Source organism: Hemicordylus capensis, chromosome 2 (genome assembly GCF_027244095.1).
Source record: "Hemicordylus capensis ecotype Gifberg chromosome 2, rHemCap1.1.pri, whole genome shotgun sequence".
NCBI lineage: Eukaryota > Metazoa > Chordata > Lepidosauria > Squamata > Cordylidae > Hemicordylus > Hemicordylus capensis.
The window spans coordinates 309,867,063-309,890,487 of record NC_069658.1 but is presented as its reverse complement, the minus strand read 5'-3'; the positions used below and the strand labels follow the sequence as shown (position 1 = coordinate 309,890,487).

General features: G+C 41.9%; 2 protein-coding genes across 5 annotated transcripts in view; both read right to left on the bottom strand.

Moving 5' to 3' along the window:
* CARD19 (caspase recruitment domain family member 19) overlaps positions 1–6,212 on the bottom strand; it is a 63,527-nt gene extending 57,315 nt beyond the window's left edge. For both annotated transcript variants that reach the window (XM_053301885.1, XM_053301893.1), the window contains exon 1: positions 6,126–6,212. In XM_053301885.1, coding sequence (XP_053157860.1) covers positions 6,126–6,141 — 16 coding nt within the window. In that variant the 5' untranslated portion in view covers positions 6,142–6,212. The remainder of the gene's footprint in view (positions 1–6,125) is intronic.
* A 7,521-nt stretch (positions 6,213–13,733) lies between these two features.
* The window catches only part of SUSD3 (sushi domain containing 3), a 90,419-nt gene continuing 80,727 nt past the window's right edge, over positions 13,734–23,425 (bottom strand). For all 3 annotated transcript variants that reach the window (XM_053288119.1, XM_053288121.1, XM_053288120.1), the window contains one exon: positions 13,734–14,180. In XM_053288119.1, the coding sequence (XP_053144094.1) occupies positions 13,964–14,180 (217 nt within the window). In that variant the 3' untranslated portion in view covers positions 13,734–13,963. The remainder of the gene's footprint in view (positions 14,181–23,425) is intronic.

Here is a 23,425-nt window from a genome sequence, read left to right as displayed (position 1 = left end):
CGCTGTGTTGTGCCTCTGTGCACTCTGCTATAATGAGAAAGGGATTCTCTCACCACAGAGAATTTCCAACATGAAGCAGATCAGAAAGGACACTTAGGAGCGATAATGTCTACTCCCCTGAATTTGGTGTTCCTATTTGCCATCAATAGAATCACAGGCAGAGCCAATACTAAGTCCTTCCAACCTGGGGGAACACTTTTTAATGATTCCTCACATCCCCTCTGCAGTAGCTTGTGCCTCCTGAAAATATGTCCTGAGCATGTCCCAACTCTTAGGGACATATTTTCAGGAGGTACAGAGGCAGCAAAAGGAAAGAGGGATCCCCAAAAATTGCACACACATACTGCACAATGGAAAACTGTGTTACATTGGCATATTGGCCCCTGCATGTCAGCCACTGACATTATTATTAAATGATATAGTCAAGCTTTGGCTTAAAATTATGACACAGTGCCTAATGAAAACAAATCTGGGCCATGGTGTACATGTGGTAGGTGATTTGAAGTATTCATAAGTGCAAACCTACACTGGACCCTACTATTTACAAACACATACATGCGCGCGCGCACGCACACACAGGATCTCATGCTGCTCTGTCTTTTTTTAAATGGCTGCTGATTTATGATGTTTTCTTATGGTTCTTATAGCTTTTAATTGATTTTAATGTGATTTTTATGATTCAATTATATTTAATGTTTGTAAACCACCTTACGATGAGCTTTTATGAAAGGTGCTATAGAAAGTAAACCAGCATTCATTCGGTCACTGCCTATGGGCAAATTGGGCTGTACGCAGAGAAAAACAGCTATACCACTAATCCAGACCCCCTTTCCCATCCTGAACATCTGATCAGCTCTATTTATTTACAAACCTACTATTGCATATGTTACTTACATCTTATTTTATTACCCAAAAATACCAGCACTCCTCATATAAAACTGATCTGTTGCTGACATTACCTTCAGTTGACATACCGTATTTTACGGACTATAAGACACTACGGACTATAAGACACACCTTAATTTTTATCCAGTTTTTCAGAGTTTTAACATATTAAACTGTTATCAATAGTTTACAAAGCCAAACTAAAAAAAAATAGCATTTGCCATTATAAAAACCAAACAGACCTTTAAAATCCCAGAAAACTTTCATCTGAACTTTCCTCCTCCTCCTCCTCTCCCACTTCTTCTTCTTCGTCATCATCGTCATCCTCCTCCTCTTCATATAGAAAATGATCTTCACTGCCATCGAGACTATTACTTATACCGCACTTCTTAAAAGATTTAACAATAATGGCATCACTCACTCTTGACCACGACTGTTTAATCCACTCACATACTTGTTTGATTGAAGGCCGTTTTAAAGCGCCCTTTGGAGTAAATTGATGTTGATTTTCATTCATCATCCATTTATTCCATTCTTCTCTCATATACACTTTAAAGGGTTTATTTATTGAGACATCAAGAGATTGCAGTTGTGATGTAAGTCCTCCAGGAATAACAGCCAGCTCTGTATTTTCTTCCCTTAATTTCTCTTTCACAGAATCTTTCAAATGGCTACTAAACTGATCTAGTACAAGCAGTGAATTCTTCTTCAATAAAGCGCCTTTTCTTCTTTCCCACACTTTGGTAATCCATAATTTCATACCAGCCTCATCCATCCAACCCTTTTGATGTATGTGAACAACTATGCCCGGCGGTATCTCAGATGGTTTCAGCATTGTTTTGCACTTGAAAATTGTCATTGGAATAAGTTTAGTGCCATCGGCACAACAGGAAAGGACAACAATGTAGTGCATTTTTTCATGCCCACTCGTTTTAATTGTTACAGTTTTATCACTTTTCGTGGCAACGGTTCTGTTACTCGGTACATCAAATGTCAAAGGAGTTTCATCCATATTTGCGATTTGTCCTAGTTCCACACTGGTTTTCTTTCAATGAATGATAAAGTGATGGAAAGACAACCTTTTCTGTTCATACTCTTGTGGCATTTTCTGCGATATTTTGGTTTTGATTTGCATGCTAAGCCCATGGCACTTCATAAACCTATAACACCAACCTACTCCACCTTGAAAATCTGTTAGGTTACACTTTTGTGCAAGCTTACGTGCGTGTATTTGAATCATCTTCGTTGTAATTCCAATGCCATTTTCACAGTGTCCTTGAATCCATTTCAGAACGTCATCTTCTAGTTTAGGCCATTCTGCAGTTAGTCCTCTATTTGCACATTTTGTCTTCTTCATTTTTTCTAGTTCATCCTTAGCAGCCTGCCAATCGCGAATGGTTTTTTCTTTCGGTGGAGGACTGAAGTGTTGCTCTGCTGCCCTGTTCCCATGTTCTTCAGCGTATTTAATCACATTGAGTTTAAATCTGGCATTGTATGAATGCTTTTTTGTTTTCTCCATGATCGGTAACATGAGGGTAATGCAATCACTGTACCGAAAAGTCTAGCAGTCTACAGCAACAGGCGAGACGTAATGCGTATCACGCAGGATCATGTGATGGCTTGGTGAACCCCGCACGCCAAATTCAGTTACGAGTATAAGACGCTCCTGAATTTTGGCGGATATTTTTCGAGGGAAAAAGTGCGTCTTATAGTCCGTAAAATACAGTAATCTGCAACTGCTTTCAGGTTAATGAAAACCAACAGCATAGTTGGTCCAAGCAGCCTGGAATAAAGATCTAGAATCCAGGAATTGGTTGGTGTCACTGGGACTGCTAGTATTGTGGCAAATTTGCCTCAGGTGATCAGGTGCCTCTAGCAGTTACACATTTTAGCAAATTTTTCAGTTAATAAATTGCTTTGCTTATTTGTTTGTTTATCAATCATATTGTTATACCATCTGAAATGTACATCTCTAGGCAGTGTACAAAATTTTTAAGATATTAAAATATTAAAATACATGAAATAAAAACAATAGTATAAAACAGTTATTAAAACAATTTAAATTATTAAAATTTATTCTAATTAAAAGCTTGTGAGAACAGGAGAGTCTTGAGGGTGTTCCTGAAAACAAACAGAGAAGGAGATGATCTTATTCAGCAGAGACATATTCCAAAGCCCTGGGGCAGCCCCAGAGAAAGCCCCAGAGAAAGCCCAGCCACAGAGAAAGCCCAGAGAAAGACGAGCAGGTGGCAACCGTAACCTGACCTCTCCAGAAGAACATGACAGGCAGCAGGGTGCATGACAAAGGAGTCACTCTTTTAAATAGTCTGGACCCAAGCTGTTAAGGATTTTATAGGTGATAACCAGCACTTTGTATTTCACCCAGAAACATATCGGCAGCCAGTGCAGTTCTTTCAAAATTGGTGTTATGTGGTCCCTTTGTGTTGACCCAGAGACCAATCTGGTAGCAGCATTCTGTACCAATTGTAGTTTCCAGACTACGTAAAAAGGCAGCCCCACATAGAGCACATTACAGTAGTCAAGTTTGGAGGTTACCAGCGAATGTACCACTGTTTTAAGGTCATTTACCTCTAGAAATGAACGTAGCTGACATATCAGTCAAAGCTGATAAAAAATGCTCCTGGCCACTGCCTCAGCCTGAGAAACCAGGGAAAGCTTTGGGTCCAGGAGCACTCCCAAGCTATGTACCTGAATATATGGTAAATAAATTCATGAAAAACTTGGTAGTGAGCAAGTAGGCAGGTCTCTCCTGTGTGCTACTAGGGGTTGCCAGGTCCAGATGGTGAAAATAGTTGAAATCCATCAACAAAAAAGTTGAAATAGTGGGTGCTGTTCACCAAAAAAGTCTCCAAAAAGTCTACTTAGCATTAAAATTTGCATATGTTAATTCATACAATATATGCATGTTTTGCAAATTTGGACAAATCTGGCGCATGTGTAAAGAAAAAGTGAAAGCCACCACACATACCCCCTTCTCCTCTAAAGTTCAAACAGCCTCCTCTAGATCACACAATCCCATGGAACAAACAGTGCATTTAATTTCATTTGCATGGGGTGGGAAGGGTCCACCCTGGTCTGCATTTGAAAGGGAGACTACTTGTGAGCACTGTAAGAGATTCCCCTTGTAGCTCAGTGGAAGAGCATCTACTTTGCATGCAAAAGGTCTCAGGTTCTGGGCTTTCTTCCATAATTATAGGTGGCCCTCATTATCCATGATTTCAACAAACGCAGTTTCGTGTGTCCACTGATCAATCTTAGAGACCCAGTTTCTTTATCTTTGTTATTTTAAAAAAATAGGTTAAATTCACCTGTTCGCAGTTTTGAGTGGCCAAAAATGACCTGGAAATGACTTCTGATGTCATTTCTGGCTGCCATTTCTGAGTGCAGAGCCATTTCATGGCTCTTTAAAAAAATTCCAATGATTTTTTGCAAAAAAATCAGAGGAATTGGGGGCTGGGTGGGGGGGATTGTTGGAAACCAGGAGAGTAAGTTACAGTACTTTACTTTAGTTCTTCCCCCACCCCCTTTTTTTAGCCGTGTGTGTGTGTGTGTGTGTGTGTGTGTGTGTGTGTGTGTGTGTGTGTGTGTGAACCTAACCCCTGGATTCCCATAAGGGCAAGGTTTCTTTATTTACAGTTTCCATATTTGCACCTATAGGCGAGAATAGAACCCCTGTGAACAACGATGGCCACCTGTACTCACCCTGAGAAACTAACCCTTTAAGAAATTTCAGTATTGCATTTTTATAAGTAGCACATGAAAAAGGCAGTTAAATGCAAGAAGCTATGTCATTTCTTCGCTTCTTTTTCACCTTGAGGTACGGCCACATGAACAATACTAGTAGCTTGTAGAATGAATTGGGTGGAGTTCACAAATTCAGTCTGAAAATGTACACAACTCTGAAGACAAGAAACCTTCTGTTGTGCTCACATGGTATAGGCATTTTCAGTTCAATAGGGCCCTTATGCAGTGCCTCTACTGAGTTCTGAATATCTCCTCCTGTGTAAGCAGAGATGTATGCTAGCAATGGAAAAGATGTGGTGTGTGATTCATTAATTCTGGAGATGCTATATGCCAGTGCTATTGACTGCGAAGAACATGGGGATAGTACAGCTGCCACCATACTATGTGACTTTATTTGGACTGGGTATTTAAGCCTTGGGTTTTCCTCTATTCTGCAGCTCAATATGTTAACAAAACAGCTCTACTCTAGAAGCAAAGACTCACCAACACCCAGGTGACTAATCACCAGCAAATATTGAACATTATGATAATAAATAACAGGGAAATATGAAGTTATCATGTAATTCCCTGTCTCAGTGAACATATCTAAAATGAGGTTTTAATTTGGGTAATAACCATGAGTTAGCATTCTCTCTAGAGCAACTTTGGTATCCCAAGCTCTTTAAGATTGCCATATCTAAGGAGTTCTGTTTATTAAAAGAAGCAGGGCTGTCCTTAGGGCATGGCAAGTAGGGTCTCTGCCCCGGGCCCTGCTCTTTTACCCCCCATTAGAATTAACTGGAAGGGGGCCCCCGCACTGGCTGATGCCAGTGATTTGCCCGCCACTGATTGCCACTGATTTGCCCGCACCCTGCCAGGGCTCTCTAAGGACAGACATGAAAGGAAGTGCAGGAAAACACAAGTACCAATACCAGTGGAAGCCACCTCCCCGCTATAGTTGGATTCGTTTGTTTCATTCCAAACTGGAGGAGTAAACCCATAGATAATTCTCCAAGCGAAAATATTGTATTGTCCACAGTAACAATTCTGGGATATGTCTATTTGTGATTAGCAAATCTAAAACTATCAAACCTTCCCCAAACAAAATGTTTTATTTTATAGAAATTTGTGTTATAGTACCAAGCCTAAAAACACAAAGGGGGGATGTTTTATCCCAAAGAATAAATCCTCAGATAGGATTCGTTCCAGTTGAAAAGGGGCGGTAAACTATATGGCTGCACTATTCCCATCATCCTGTCAATACAGACAGATTCTTTGTTAGATCATAAACAGGAAGAGTGAAATATCCCAGCAACAAGAATGTAAAATAGATTCATAAAAAGAAAGTCTCTGGGTGAATCAGACTTGCAGACACTCCCTTTTTGCCAAAGCCCTTCTAAAAAACAAAGCTTTAGTTATTGCCTTTTAAAAAATTCCATCTTTTTGAAAAGCACAGTTTTTGAACACAGCCTTAAGGACAACAATAGACTACTTACATTTCATGAACAGCATTGTCCATGGATTTGACAGTTTGTTCTGCTATGCCTGAAAGAAACATACAGAACCAGGAAGTTGAAATATTGTCCCCCTAAGTTGCTGTCAGAAACGGAAATTCAGTGACGAGCTTGTGGAAAAGCGAAAGTAAAATCTGAGAGCCACCTTAAGGCTTCAGCCAGCAGAGGTCTTCATTGTGCCCTTGGAAAATAAATGAATGCCCATTCTGTTAACTCTTTGCATTGGTGGTGTGGAGCAGCATTATGGCCTGACTGTTGTTGTTTTTTTAAAGTCAAGCAGAAGATTTCTGCTTTTAAAAAACAACACACATTTAAGTAAAGCTATCGGACACGTCATGAATGTAATCTTTTCTATAGAGCGTTTACAGTCTTACTCAACCAGCACATCAAAATTTAAAAAAATTCCAGCAGGTATGCCAGCACAAAACTTCTACGCATATGATAAAATTGTGATTTTCTCCTGGCAGGAATGTTAAACAATTGAAATGGTGACAGTGAGATCTGATGTTTTGCAAACCGTCCTTGGCCTCATTCCCTTCACATCAACAACAGTTAGGCAGGATGGCTATATGGAACCTTTTGTTTCAGAGATTGCATGCCACTGAATGCCAGCTGCTAAGGAGGCTGAGAGATTCCCAGAATTATCTGCTTGGCCATTGTAAGAAACAGTATGCTGGGCTAGATAGATTGTTGGCCTAACCCAGCAGGGTTTCTCTTATGCTCTAACAAATTACTTGAGAAGGTTTCCCCACATCAGGATCTGATGACCCCACTTTCAACATAGATGCAGAAGCTGCCAGTGCTCCAAAAGTGATTATCCCTGGCCTCTAGCATAGCATTACTATACCATGCAATGCAACAGGGCAACAGCCATCTAAGAGTATGGCTACTGGGAGGTGCATGGACAGCCCTGCTAGGACCAATAGAAAGCAAGTATGAACCTGTGTTGGTCTCAGAGTGGGCATCAGGTTCTTTGTGCTACTGCAGCACAAACAGACCTACAAGATCAGCCTGCTCCAGTTTATTAGTTGGTAAATATTGCAGAAGGATAATTTAATAAACATCTTATTTTATGTGTCAGCTTTCATGCACTTTTTTCCTGATGAAAAATTAGTTTTACATGAACAATAAAGAAAACTCCAGGGGGCATAGTTATCATAAGCAATACACATTAACAGAGGAAAGAACTGCAAGCTTCACTGAATGATCTGCATGCCATTTCTTCATATAGTTATAATTCTGCAGTTTATAGTACCAGATTGCTTAAATAAATCACAATGCTCTAATAATGTCACTTGTGCAAATCTACCTGCCTTGCATATTGCTTCCTGTGTCTGTGAATGTTATTATTATTGGCTAGTCTCTTACATTTTCTGAATCCGTGCAGAGCAATGAAGTGATGCATTTTCCATCTACAACACATAAGCGTAAAATGCTTTATCACCCACTTTCTTGCATGTTTGGCAGAAGCCTGAGAAACCTGATTAAGAGGACTTTAAACTAAACACTGTGAGTGATGAAGACAAAAGCCCAAAAGGTAAAGATAGAGTCTTGGACTCTATAGGAGAAACTGTTGGGTTGCCTAGCAAGGTAAAGGTAAAGTGTGCTGTCAAGTCGATTTCGACTCCTGGTGCCCACAGAGCCCTGTGGTTTTCTTTGGTAGAATACGGGAGGGGTTTACCATTGCCTCCTCCCACGCAATATGAGATGATGCCTTTCAGCATCTTCCTAGATCGCTACTGCCCGATATAGTACCAGCAGGGATTCGAACCGGCAACCTGCTGCTTGTTAGTCAAGCATTTCCCTGCTGCACCACTTAAGGTGACTGCAAAGCCTATAATAAAAAACAGCAGTGATCATGGCTGACATGATACACAAGCCCTATGTAGACAGTAGGGAGTGCAGTGGCTCTGCTGCAGAGAGCACTCACGGCCATCAGAAGAAATACAGTGAAGCTTTTAGTGCTACTGCCTGATCTGTCCAGCCTCTCCTGCTTTCATCTCTGCAGCAGCAGCAGCTCCAGACGGTGCTGTGTGCTTAAGTGTGGTGCATCATGTCAGCCATTGGCACATAATATCCACTACTTGATGTCTATGTACTAATGCATAGAGTATGGGAAACAAACAAGATGAGTTTGAACTCCTAGTTCAGGAAGACAAATAAATCTTGATAAGGATAACTAAGACTTGGTGGGATGACTCCCAGGATTGGAATGTAGCAACTGAAGGCTAAAGCTTGCTCAAAGAGAACAGAAGGATCAGGTGGGTTAGCAGTTTATGTCAAGTATATGTACATCTGCACTAGAGATGTGCATGAACCACAGGTTTGGCATTGTGGGGAGGGGAGCAGGGAGTGGGATATTTTTAAAAATGGAGAGCAGGTCCTTACCTGCTCTTTGCTGCTGCATGCAGCTTCCTGCTACAGTGGCACTTGGCCCAAGAACCCACGCATGGCACCAGCACGCACATGGTGTCTGCACATGCACAGGTGCCATTTGCGTGCTCAGTGATCCCTCAGGTTTCATTCTCTCACCTGAGAGAGACTTCCTTCTTCTCCCTCTCTTCTTCCCGTATGTAGCTAGTAGTTAGGCATGTAGGCTTAATCTATCTCCCTGATGGATTTCCTAAAAAGACTACTTTATTTAGAACTATCATTCCATGTCTCCATACAATATTAATTAGCAGCACTTTTCTTACATGTGACTTCTGCTGCAGCTGAGCTAGATAAAGAAATCTATCTTTAGCTGGGGGAGAGCAACTGGCCCTATCGAATCCCAGCACAGCATCCTTCCAGGTGTCTTTCTTGTGCTTCTTTTTTTAGACTGTGAGCCCTTTGGGGACAGGGACCCTCTTTCTTTCTTTCTTTTATTTATAGATAGTGCTTTGGGAATTTTGGTTGGAAAACGGTATATAAATATTCATCATATTTGTAAATCTCCCTTCCAAGGTCTCTAACAAAACTAATTCTGCTAAGCATTACTTCTCCAATCAATTCTTACCATGTTTTGCTGATGGCGTCTTCTTTCAGAACATGGTGGGAGGAAAAAGGGATCTGCTACGATTGAATTCTAGCCGAGCTGGGAGTGCACCCAGAAGTCCTGCCCCTGGTGCTGATGCAGCAGGAAGCCTCTCTCTCCCCCTGGCTCGTCATAGTTAAGCTGCTCTCTGAAGAGCAAATACCTCGTGTGATGGTCTGTGTTTGCAAGGCTGGGGTGCCCCATCACTGCCAGAGGAGGGATTTCTCGGCATGCTCTGAGATGCTGCGCGCACACATACACACACTTTTTTCACATCTGAACAGGGCTTGTGTAATACTGGAATTCTTGATCTTATGGAAAGCTAAAGTTGAGTGTAATCTTCCGACATGTACCTTGAAATTTGGGAAAGCTGATTTTAATATGCTCAGAGAACCGTTAGGTTGGATTTTATGGCTAAATAAACTAACATGGAAAGGACCCCAGATGGGTGGAGGTATTGAGAAGGAGTTACTAAAGGCACTTTTACAACCAATTCCAATAAAAAAGAGAAATGGGAAGCATCTAAAACAAAACAAAACACCAGATTGGTTGTACAAAAAGCTCAGGGATGAGCTAAAAATAAGAAAGGGCACATATAAGAAATAGAAGGACAGGTCACCAAAGCATGTAAAGATAAAGTTGTGCCCTTGAGTTGGTGTCAACTCCTGGTGAACACAGAGCCATGTGGTTTTCTTTGGTAGAATACAGGAGGGGTTTACCATTGCCATCTCCTGCAAAGTATGAGAGCATCTTTCTATATTGCTGCTTCCCAAGATGGATATTTCCCATAGTCTGGGAAACATGCCAGCAGGGATTCAAACCAGCAAACTCTTGCTCCCTGGGCAAGTTACTTCCCCGCTGCGCCATTAGGTGCAAAAGCTAACTCTCAGAACAACTTCAGCCTGACAAGGAATGGTAAAAGCAACAAAAAGAGCTTTTCCAGGTATGTTTGGAGGAAGAGAAAGGAAATAGTAGGCCTGTATTTCACCAGTTAGAATGGTGAAATGTTAGCGGTGACAGAAGAGAGAACTGCTCAACTACTATTTTGCTTCTATCATTTTCAAAAAGACGAATTGTTCACAAAAGTGTGAATGGTAAGGGTCAGGAAGAATTGCAGTTTCAGACTCATGAGGAATGATGATCTTTGCTCAGGAAACAAATATCCACCTTAAATGAATTCAAGTCTCAGGGCCAAATGAATTGCATCTTAGGGTATTAAAACAACTTGCTGATGTATTCTCAAAACCTCTGTCTATTATCTTTGAGAAAACCTGGTTAACAGGTGAGGAGATGATCCCAGTCTTCAAAAAGGAGGAAGAGAATGATCAGAGAAACTACAGAGCAGCCATTCTGACTTCATTACCCATGAAGATACTAGGGATCTGCAGAAACCGGTTTGGAGCCTCCCTCCCACTTTTTTTTTAAAATTAACATTTTTATTTAAAGGTTCTTTCTTTTATGGACCTCTGAACCAGTTCAATGGTCCAGCAGTTTGGCCAGTTTGACGGCAGTGGGGTATGCTGCCACCCTGCAGGACTGTTTTTAAACACAGTGCCAGTGGGGTGGGGGGACTTGGAAGAGCATCCTCCCTGCTCCTTAAAGGTACACCCCAGCCATTGAACCGGTTCCATATACATCCCTAGAAGATACTATAACAAATAATAAAGCAGTCAATCTGTAAGCTTCTTGTTAACAATATAAAGATTAGTGGAAGCCATTATATTTGTTAATAATAATAAATCCTGTTAGACTAATCTTACCTCTTTTCTTGATCAAGTGGATTGTGGGAATGCCATAGAGGCAATTGATTTTGATTTCAGCAAAGCATTTCACAAAGTTCCTCATCATAGTGTGGTTAGCTAACTGGTCAAATGTGACTTTGATGATAATATTCTCAGGTGGATTCAGATCTGATTAGAAAATCATAATCAAAGTTGCTAATCAATGGCTTCTCATCAAAGTGGAGGAACATGCTGAATGGAATACCAAAGAGCTCTGTCCCTGGTCCAGTAGTGTTCAATGCTGCAATCAATGATTTAGATGAAGCTGTGGAGAGAATGCTGATCTGATTTGAATGGGATAGTTAATCCATCACAAAGGAATGATAACTCAGAAGACAGAACAAAATTTAAAGTGACCTTAACAAAATGGAAAACTGGGCAAAACTAAATTTAGATTTAACAACAGAGACAAACACTAAGTTCTGGACAGCCATCAACCTGGATGGCTTTAAGAGAGGTTTGGATAACTTCATGGAGGAAAGGTCTATGGCTACTAGTCTGTTGGCTATAGGCCACCTCCAGCCTCAGAGGAAGGATGCCTCTGAGTACCAGTTGCAGGGGAGTAACAGCAGGAGAGATGGAATGCCCTCAACTCCTGCCTGTAGGCTCCCAGTGGTATCTGGTAGGCCACTGTGTGAAACAGGATGCTAGACTAGATGGACCATGGGCCTGATCCAGCAGGGCTGTTCTTATGCACACAAAGGGTCTTCAAGCAGAGGCTGCCCAGCCATCTGCTGAGGATGCTCTAGCTCTAGAAATCTTGCATCAAGCATGGAGTTGGACTAGAAGGCTAACAAGATCCCTTCTGCATTATGATTCTATGATACTCTGTGACAACTGCCATGTTGAACCCAATATGCAGAAGAGCTCACTGCTTTCTGTCCATCATAGTTCCTACTGAAGAACCCCTTTCTCCAACTTCATGGCCTCGGACTGTCCTTCACCCTATTACTACTACTTTTGTCTTTCCCTGGCCTTTTCATGCTGCTCTGTTTTCCCATCTATTACACGGAGAAAGATTGAAGTACAGCAGTGGCTCAGAGGAGAATTCTGAGCTAGAAAGTTCATTGTTTAAATAAGGTCTTGGTCAAGAACTGATCAGGTGACTTTGAAAAGCCACTACCTCTCAGCCTCTCTTCTTCAGAACCTCACCAGCAATATGGAGATGATGATGATAATGTTGGTCTGCTTTAAAGGAGTTATAATTGTAGATATAATATTTATGCTGAGGATGTTGCAAGTGCATTGAGATAATGCTTTAATGCTATAAAATGCTATGACGCATCATATAAATGCCATAGATTGGGTCCTAAGAAGTGCACATGGAATGAAGTTTCCATACAGGCACTTTCCCTCCCCTTCCTTTCTAAAGCACCCCACCTCAAACCTCTCCCCCAGAGACATCCTGAGGGTCTGGGTCCTAGGAGTAGAGGGTGAGACAAGTGTTGTGTTTTTGGTTAATCCATTCCTTGATCCACGCCAGCTTTTGGATGGGGCTTCAGTTATTTGTATTCCATTCCTGAGGTAGAGGCAAGGCTAACAAATAGGGATGTTCACAGAACCAGTTCGGAAGCCCTTTATGGGCCTCTGAACCGGATCAAACAACCAGCAGTTTGGCTGGTTTGAAGGTGGGGGGGGGCATACCTTTAAGGGTGGGGGAGGTTGCCCTTACCTCTCCCGCCATGTTTCCTCCACTGGCGCTCCTTTTAAAAAGCATCTGTCGGGTCAGCAGCGTACCTCCCTGCCACCCTGGTGTCCTCCTTGGCTGGAAGTACTCAGCGCATGTGCACACACTGGGCGTGTCCGTGTGAACACTGCACACACGCACGTGCCCAATGTGTGTGCAAGTGAGCGTGCCGTGTGTGTGTGCCAGGTACTGCCAGGTACTTCAGGCCAAGGAGGACACCGGGGTGGCAGGGAGGTATGCCACTGCCCCGACGGAGACTTTTTAAATGGAGCGCGGGTGGGGAAAATGCCGCAGGAGGGGTAAGGGCAGCCTCCCCTGCACTTAAAGGTATGCCCCCACCTTCAAACCTCCCTCAACAAGTTCCGTGCACATCCCTACTAACAAACAACTAGCAGCAAAAGCTCTGAAAAGCAGTCAGCACTTGCCTCTCTGTAAATAATTTCTATTTCAATAAACCATTGATATTCCTGATTCTACTCCATTGCCTTGTCCTTGCATACCACAACTCTTTCCTCTAGATTCTATGAGGCACTGCTTTTTGGTTAACATTGGATTGTTGATGTTTTTCAGCACAATTCTATGCATGTCTACTCAGTTGTAAATCCCACTGATTTCAATGTGATTAACTCCCAAGGAAGAATATATAGGAGTTCAGCTTGAGTTTGGTTTTGGTTTGGTTTTTGAACTGGTTTTTTAATTCTGTGTATGCCACCTTGGGCTTTAATTTAATGGAAAGGCAGGATATACCTTTTAAACAAATAAATAATCCTCAGGAAGGGTTGTTTGAGGACTAATGAAAGGTTGCCCTGCAGTTTGAACAATAAAGCCATGTGCAAATTTCACACATTTCTTAATTAAAACATCTTTATTGTAATTCCCTCATGCTATTGTGCAAAAATACATTTTTCCCCTTTCTGATAGGTTTATAAAAGCAGAGGATAAAATAAATTTGCAGTCATATACATTTGTACTCGTCAAGGATTTCACATGGAGAAAATGTACAAACTGTTAAGAACTGATATATTTATAAATGTACCAGAGAAGGGTATCACTGTTTTATTGATATGACGTTGTTTTTCATTAATTTCAGAAATAGCCGCTTGCTGTTAAATATAAATATACAGCATTTTATTTAAATCAAATCAGAATGCATTTTCAAATAAAATAACTTTTTTAGATCTGTTAAATTTGTAGATATACTCTGGCATTTACTGTATCAGGTACATAGGAACAATGCAGTCATTTATTTCTATAGTCTTTAAGGCACGTTCAGCAGGTATTTGTATTCACATTTGGCTTTGGTCCAACAAATGCTTAATTGATTTTCTGAGGTTATTTATCCAGGTAAATGAGAATCAAGAGATCCAGGCATATCTTTTTCATGCCCATAGACCTCTACGACATGTATTGTGCTGATAGTATGTATAGCAATATTATGTCCTGGTACTATCTGTTTGCCATGAGTACTGCTGGTTTTGGTAAATTTGCTTTGCAAATCATTTTCTCCATAGCAGCCAGTCTCTGTGATGTCTCCAGACCATGCTTCATGGAAGCTGTAAAACAAAAGAAAGCAAACTTTTTAATATAGCAAAACTATGGCCTTTATTTGTTTTAGCAACAGGACTATGTGGCAATAAAGCAGCTAACAGTAAATAGCACAGCAGATAAGTGTTGTTTTTAACTTGCATGTACATACCGTGAACTAGAAATAGGGCTGCCATGTGGAATAGAGGACAGGTCCCCTGTACCTTTAAGAGATGCATATAAGAGGGAATTTCAGCAGGGAGTTTATTATGCAGGGGAAAGAAAGGCTGCATCTGCTGAAATTCCTTCTTCTGTGCATCTATTAAAGGTACAAGAGACTTGTCCTCTTTTCTTAATGAAAGTTTTAGCTAGATGCTTACAGAAGATGAAGGCAAACAGAAGAACCTAACAGAACCTAATTAATTATAGGAATGTAAGGATAATTTTTTAAAAAATCATTTACTTCAACTCCCTGCAGTGACACTGAACTGGCTACAGCCTATGGATCTCAAAAATTAGACAGTTTAATAATAAAGCAGGCTTTGCATTGTGCTAATGCTGCTTTTTCATGGGAAGGTTATTAATGACATGTAAGGAAAGCTTAGAAATCCCACCTGAACCCAGAAAGAACAATCACTTGTACTTTCTAGAGATTATTTGGATCCTAGAACTAGTGACATTTTGGTTGCTAATGGAATGCCAGGTTCAAATTTATTTATTTAACATATTTATATACCACCCAAAACTCACGTCTCTGGTGGTATATAAAAGCACAAATTAAAATGACATTAAAATATCAAAAAAATTAAATGTTAAAACAAAATATATGAGTCTAATTAAAAAGCCTGGGTGAACAAATGTGTCTTAATTCCCCTTTAAAAACATTATCAGTGAGGAAGTTCTTATTTCAACAGGGGGTGCCAGAGGACACTAAGAGAATGTATTTTAAACTTTGGGCCGAATAGCCGCTTCTAAGAACACCACTTGGGAGCACTTCATAAACCTCAGGGGCAGCAACGGAGAAGGCCTTTCCCTGAGTAGCCACCGGATATGCTGGTGGTAACTGCAGACGGACCTCCCCACATGGTTTCAATAGATAGCAGGGCTCATAATGAAGGTGCTTTCTTAAATACCCCAGACCTAAGCTGTTTAGGGGTTTTTTTTAAAGGTTATCTTAAACAATAAACTTGCATGTAACAAAGTTCCAGGCACTTTGTATATTGCCTGGAAACATATTGGCAGCCAGTGCAGTTCTTTCAGTACAGGTGTAATGTGGTCTCTAGCAAGGTAAAGGTAAAGTGTGCCGTCAAGTCGATTTCGACTCCTGGCGCCCACAGAGCCCTGTGGTTTTCTCTGGTAGAATACAGGAACGGGTTTACCATTGCCTCCTCCAACACAGTATGAGCTTATGCCTTTCAGCATCTTCCTATATCACTGCTGCTTAATATACTACCAGCAGGGATTCAAACCAGCAACCTTCTGCTTGTTAGTCAAGCATTTCCCCGCTGCACCACTTAGATGCTAAAAAGAGTTGGAGACAGTATGGAGTCATGTGGGACTCCATACCCAAGCTCTTGTTTTGAAGAGCAACAGTCTCTTCAAGTGACATCATCTGGAATCTGCTCATAGAAGTAGAACCACTGCCTGGCAGTCTGAATTTGGTGACGGTTGGGACTTCAAGGTAAGCTTTAAGATGCTATCTCTGACTTTTGTTACTTGAACAGCTTATCAGAGAAATAACTTGTGTCTTTCCCTTGGTAGCACTAAGTCAGCAATATCATCAATCTCATTCTTTTTGCTATGTAAATTGTTTTTGTTAAGGTATGGTAATCAGAATATAATGGTTGACATGACAGGCAACAATCCATCTATGATAATATAATAAAATCATTAAAATGAATTATATTCTTCAAAGATTTATCATGAATATTTTTTGACTTTATAACTGGGAGTAATGTAAAGCATGTTTCAATGTTCTGCATTTTATGCATTTAATGAGATGGTAGCATGAACAGAAGTGCTCTTATGCCCGGACCTTGGGGACCCAGCCCATGGCCTCCTGAGTCCGGGGGGCTTACAAATGTCCTTGGTGGGGTACCGGCCACCACCCCGCACCCGCCTCGCTTGTGCCTGCGTTGCCCCGCTGCTCCTTTCCATTGTTGCCACTGCCATGTGCATGGCCAGGGAGTGGGGGGTGAGCCAAGCAGGCCTTGGCCTCCCCCGTGGTGGCAGTAGTGGGCACAGAGGCTGGTGGGCCCATCTGTCTGGGACGTGAGCGCGCCGGCACAGTGGACGTATGAGAGTTGCAAGCCCGTGACGTCACAGGTCACCCCCACCCCACTGGCCATGCACATGGCACAGGCAGAAATGGAAAGGGGGCAGCGGCGTAGTGGGTGCGGGCAGCTTCGGGACAAAAATGGCGAGTGGAGCGACCCCCCAGGATAGAGGTCCAGATGCCAAAATTACCTAGGTGCACCCCTGAGCATGAAGGTTTCTTATAAAACACAACAGCTGAAAGCCAATATAGCTGAGCAGCATCTCCAATACAAGAGCTGCATATGGAAGCTGCATTTTTGAAACCATTTTGTTTAATCTCATCGCAGTCTTCTCAGGCCCTCTTCACACATTATGATCAACACTCATATGACTATATAGTATACACAGGTACATTTATTCATACATTCTGTTGAGCACAGGTATAGCAGTACACATCTTATCTGTACCTAGCATTTGAGGGGACTGTACCCAGGTTCACTTTTAAAATGAATGTAGGTACAGTCATTCGTACAAAATCATATAAAAGTACATAGATGTCTGTACAACATAAAGTCTGAATAGGGTTGTAGTCTGACACATACCACATAAATTCTGAATAGGAGTACATTTCCGACACTGCAGTGTTGTGTTCCAGAGAAAACATTTCCTTTTCACTTTCACAGAACATGTATCTGAACTCCTCTATTGTTTCCTTTATGGTCACTACTTTGTGAATCCTGTCTAAAAGGGTGGACTTTGCTGACGATGTTGCACATCTGGTCCTTGTTGTTTACAGTGTTCAGTAGCGCTGATACTCAGAGATAAGTTGATTTATTTCTGACCCAGCTGTCATCAATCTGCTCGATGCTGCTACTTTGAAATAACCCAATAGCACCATCATTACCTTTAACCCAAGCATTGTTCTGTTGGTATGCCTCTCCCTATTGAAGAAAAAGGTTTGCTAAGGTTTGCTTGACTTGGCCACTACAAAGTAACTGGACTGTTACTGGAATGCTTTGTGGACACCTGGATGCCTCAAGGGCAGCTGGAGATCACTCATATACACTGGAAACCATCTTGCATAGCTAGAGTGATCAAAAGCAAAGAACCATGGAAACAGGGGCATAGCAGGGTTGGCATGGGCCCAGAGACAAGATTTTAAAATGCCCCCCCCACACACACACACTGAAAATCAGCTCATGAAGTAAAGAAATCTTAAATGAGGCTGAATAGTGGTAACAAAAAGCAAAGAGCCCCTGGTGGCGCAGTGGTAAAACTGCCGCCCTGTAACCAGAAGGTTACAAGTTCGATCCTGACCAGGGGCTCAAGGTTGACTCAGCCTTCCATCCTTCCGAGGTTGGTAAAATGAGTACCCAGAATGTTGGGGGCAATATGCTAAATCATTGTAAACCGCTTAGAGAGCTCCGGCTATAGAGCGGTATATAAATGTAAGTGCTATTGCTATTGCTATATGCATACACACACGCATACAAACACACACAAACCTATGTGCCACAGTAGAACATCATCCTAAATTATTTTGTAGTTAGAGGTTTTGTAAATTGTGAACGATGCAAGTCATTTAATGGTACTAGAGCAGGCGTGCACAACTCAAATGACCTGGTGGGCCAAAACCGACCGTGACTTGGCTCATGGGGGCCAAGGTCAATTTTTAGGGTGCTGATTATTAAACTAACACTTAATATCGATCAATTAATAAAATAAAATAAAAGTGAAATTAATTAAAATGAATTTAATCAAAATTTAACTTTTGAAGTTCTGGCAGGCCAAGATTAATTTAAATTAAAATAAATATAAAATTAAATTAAAATAAAATAAATATAAATTTTAAAATAAATTGAATTAAAAGTTCTAATAAAATACATACAATACAATCTGTACAAAATACATAACAATAAAATGCATTTCTCTTCCCTTCCCCTCTGCCAAATCATCACACTTAACATGAAGCACTTGTAATTAAAAAATTAGAGAAGTTTTTCTCATAATTTTGGATAAGAAGATTAAACTTTGATCATAAGGGAGAGGGGGAGAGAAAGAGGAAAAGGAGAGAGTGAAAGAGAGAGAGAATGGAGGAGGGGAAGAAAGGGAAAGAAGCCTTGGCTTGAGAGAGAGAGAGAATTGAGGGGGTAGAAAGGAAAAGGAGAGGGAAGGGGCTGAAGTCAAGAGAAGTCAGGGAGACGCAGCAAAATGACGGGGTGGCAACGTCTCCAGGAGAGGAAAGAGGCTGAAGCTGAGAGAATAAGCCAGGGAGAAGCAGCAAAATGGAAAGCAGTGTTTCTAGCTGTTTCCCAGGCTTGCTCTGGTTAGCTATGCACCCAGACCCAGCGAGCTGGCTTACTTACAGCCACGGCGGTGTTTTCCCCCCAAAGCTCAGCTGCCTGCAGCCAGAAGTGGTTTGCACGGGCAAGCGGCTGAGCGTTGTTCTTCTGTGTTTGTTTTGGCGGGTGGGGAACATGCAGAGGCAGAGAGAAGGAGCAGAGCACCAGCACCGGAGCTTCCTTTTAGAAAACGGGCGGCGGAGAACTCCCTGCCGTCCGCTTTGCCGGTCTGGCTGCAAAAGGCTTCTTAGAAGCTACAGGTGAAACTCGGAAAATGAGAATATCGTGCAAAAGTCCATTAATTTCAGTAATGCAAATTAAAAGGTGAAACTGATATATGAGACAGACGCATTACATGCAAAGCGAGATAAGTCAAGCCTTAAATTGTTATAATTGTGATGATCATGGCGTACAGCTCATGAAAACCCCAAATCCACAATCTCAGAAAATTAGAATATTACATGGAACCAAGAAGACAAGGATTGAAGAATAGAACAATATCGGACCTCTGAAAAGTATAAGCATGCATATGTATTCAGTACTTGGTTGGGGCCCCTTTTGCAGCAATTACTGCCTCAGTGCGGCGTGGCATGGATGCTATCAGCCTGTGGCACTGATGAGGTATTATGGAAGACCAGGATGCTTCATTAGCGGCTTTCAGCAATTCTGCATTGTTTGGTCTCATGTCTCTCATCCTTCTTTTGGCAATGCCCCATAGATTCTCTATGGGGTCAGGTCAGGCGAGTTTGCTGGCCAATCAAGCACAGTACACTGTATACTTTTCAGAGGTCCGATATTGTTCTATTCTTCAATCCTTTTCTTCTTGGTTCCATGTAATATTCTAATTTTCTGAGATTGTGGATTTGGGGTTTTCGTGAGCTGTACGCCATGATAATCACAATTATAACAAATTAAGGCTTGACTTATCTCGCTTTGCATGCAATGCATCTGTCTCATATATCAGTTTCACCTTTTAATTTGCATTACTGAAATTAATGGACTTTTGCACGATATTCTAATTTTCCGAGTTTTACCTGTATTTGCAGCCAGACCGGCAAAGGGGAAGGGCACGGCAGGGGAGTTCTCCCGCCGCCCTTTTGCAATGGGAGGGCTTTTGCAGGGCAGGGGCCAAGAAAAAAGGCCTCGTGGGCCGCATGCCACCCACGGGCTGTATGTTGTGCAGGCCTGTACTAGAGAAAGACCTGCTGTTCTGGTAGCTCCAGGTCTTAACACTCACATCAATTTCGAAGGACGAATACAACTGAAGGAAGCCCGGGCAGGTGCACAGCTGGGGGAGTCAGTCATGTGACCTGCCTCGGGGGGGGCAAGGCAGTGGGCCCCCAAACATCTTTCTCCCCTTGCCCTATTACAGTTACGCCCCTGCATGGAAAATGCCTCCACATACAGTTTAGTCTGCTAAGCTCTGTGGCAGATGCACCATCAGATGTGGAGAATGAGAAAGTTGCTCCAGTATCTGCACATGGGTTCTGCTTCGACATTTTTAGCAGACCAGTCATCAAATATCAGGTCAGGAGCTTCTTCAGACTGTTCCTGCTAATATGCATCCTACATAACTTTTATCATGTTATTAGAGTGGATATTCCACCATGTTTGCATCCCTTTATGGTAATGTCACTGATGCCCTCATAAAAACTTAACATGAAAAAATTATTTTTAGACCCAGTATATGAGCAAAATTCCAGGTAGGGGGGTAGGAAGGAAGGTAGAATAGCACTTTTCAGTGAAAAAGTTCTCAAAGTGGTTTATATATAAAATGAATAAGAAGAAGATGGTATCCTCTCCCCAACGGGCCCATAATCTTGAAAAAGATCAAATTTTATGCAACAAGGTTCACAGGAAAGATGTTGTTTTCATGATAATAAAACCACACAAACCACTGGAATCCTGATAGGAATATAGGAAACTGCCATATACTGAGTCAGACCATTGGTCTATCTAGCTCAGTATTGTCTTCACAGACTGGCAGCGGCTTCTCCAAGGTTGCAGGCAGGAATCTCTCTCAGCCCTATCTTGGAGAAGCCAGAGAGGGAACTTGAAACCTTCTGCTATTCCCAGAGTGGCTTCATCCCCTGAGGGGAATATCTTGCAGTGCTCACGCATCAAGTCTCCCATTCATATGCAACCAGGGCAGACCCTGCTTAGCTATGGGGACAAGTCATGCTTGCTACCACAAGACCAGCTCTCCTCTCCTAAGACCAGCTCTCCTCTCCTGTTAGAAGGGACCTCTGCAGTATCTCTGAAGACACATCCCCTTTTCCTCTACAATTAGCTAAAAGTGTTAAAAGAGGAAATCAATAATGTTTCAATAGGAAGCACGGTGGAGGTGTGCAGAGACTGCTTAGCTGTTCAAAGATGATGCATTATAAAATATACAGTTCAAACACAGGTACCCAGAGAAGTTGCAGAAAAGTCAAAGGATAAAGATTTTCTAATCAAGTGCTGGAAATTCATGTCTAATGTGAACTTTTATTGACTTGCAGGTTTTGTTTTGTTTTTTACTTGCAGACAGCAGTTTTGGGGCTAGAAGAAGACCTGCACCTGATACAAGCAACATTTTTTGAATACCATATGTTGCCAAAGGCAGATGCTTTTCTTCTTGTATTGCATACAAAATTCAATTTTCTTGAGGTAAATACAAGTCAAAATACATGTTAAAAGTCAAACTGAAAATAGCAATGAGGGGGCAGGGGCAGGGAGACAAAATATTACTTGAGGGGAAAGGTATGGTTGCCTGTTCTATTTATATCTGATTGGTAGATGATTTATAATGACTATTTTCAAGCTCAAGGCAGCTATCGGGAGACAATGTTAACAGTGTTAAAAGAAAAACCCTCTTAGACAGAGGGCTATCAAACAGAGGGATTTTGTTCATTTTAAGTTGGTATAAGTAACACTGAGATCTCTTTCCAACTTCTATAATTGATCCCATAGTGATATTGTTCTTTGAAGCTTTATGTGGGAATTGCGATACTAACACTGTTTTGGAGGGTTTAAATGAAACAAAATGGATCCAGGTAGTTAGAATTTGGCTTGATACTAAGGTTGTTCTCATGACCAGAGGTTCCTGCGTAGGAGAGGGTTAACCCCAGAATCTATGGTCATCTGGGACATCAGGAGGAGTCCTGACCCAGCCACTCCAAGCCTGGGTAGCCCAGATACACAACACAGGCTATAAGTGAGGCAGGAGGGAGAGAGCCCATCCTACCTCATTTGGGTTGCCTGGGCTGCTGCTTCTTCTTTAAAATTGTTCCCAGGTGACTGGCGGCCATGTTTACCCTTCCAGAAGCCAGAAGCTAGGCATGTAGGCCTTTGCTATCTCTCTGATATATTTCCTAAATAAACTACTTTACTGGGAACTTTAACTCCATGTCGCTAAACAATATTAATTAGCAGTGCTCCTGCCTTCCCTCTAGCTCCCCCACCTACTATTTGGTCACCATAAACATTCACAAAACTTCATTGTCTCCAGTCATCATTGCCTTCTTGTATTTAAGAAGAGCCCTGCCTCAAGTCTTGTTTTTACAGTGGCCCACCAGATGCCCCTTGGAAGCCCATAAGGAGCAGATGAAGGCATGCTCCCACTCCCACCACAGTTCCCCTGAAACTGGTATTTAGAGGCATCCTGCCTCTGAAAGTGGGGATAGCCAACAAGACTGCCTCTGAATCTGGAGGTATCATACAGACATGAACACTAGTAACCATGGGTAAGACCTGTCCTTCATGAATGGGTCTAATCCCCCATCTAAGCTAGTAGCCATCACCACATACTGTGACAACAAATTTCATATGTTAAGTATCTGTTATGTTCCTTTTATCCATCTCCTGCCAGTCAGTTTCATTGGATGGCCTCTGGTTGTAGTGCTATGAGAGAGGGAGGAAAACCTCTTTCTATCCACTTTCTCCACACCATACATAATTTTATAAGTCTCAGTCAGTCCTTCCACTCCAAGACACCTATTTCTAAATTAAAAGGCGCTAAATGTTGTAGCCTTCCAACCTAAAGAAGATATTCACTTCTCTTAAGGAATGCTGCACCAAAGTTAAAACAATGGTGACAATGTAGTGTTTGCACTTATATGATCTTGCATGAGACATTCATGTGTGTATGCAGGTGCAGCCTTCTGAATTATGTAGTTAAATTTGCCATGGTTTCATTGATTTCAATGCCATTGATCAAGGAAGCTTTGGGACATATAACCATGTGCTGGATAATGCAGAAGTCTTCATATACATGTGGATGTCTCATACAACATCATTAGCATGGTGTCTTTCTCTTTGTTGTTGTCCATTGCTTAGTTTGAATTCCACCATCCATTACAAAAACAAATGAGCAACTATGGATTTTAGAGGAATTCTCCTCTCTGCTGTTCCTAGCCAAAAAGGATAATAATGCTCCCAGGGCTTGCAGTAAGAGGACTCCACTACAGTAAGACATTGAGGCTGTTCTCGCACACAGCCTAACCCAGACTAGGGCAGCCCAGCCTGAGTGTGAGGGTTGCCAGGATCGGGCCAGTCCTGGAGGGGTAGCATCAGCTAGCCTAGCTTTTTAGCCCAGCTTTTAGCCGGGGTTCACGGTGCACTGTAAACCCAGGTTCCAGGATCATGTACCTACTCGGGCTGAGTTGAGCCCAAGGAGAGACAGAGATGGGCGCCTA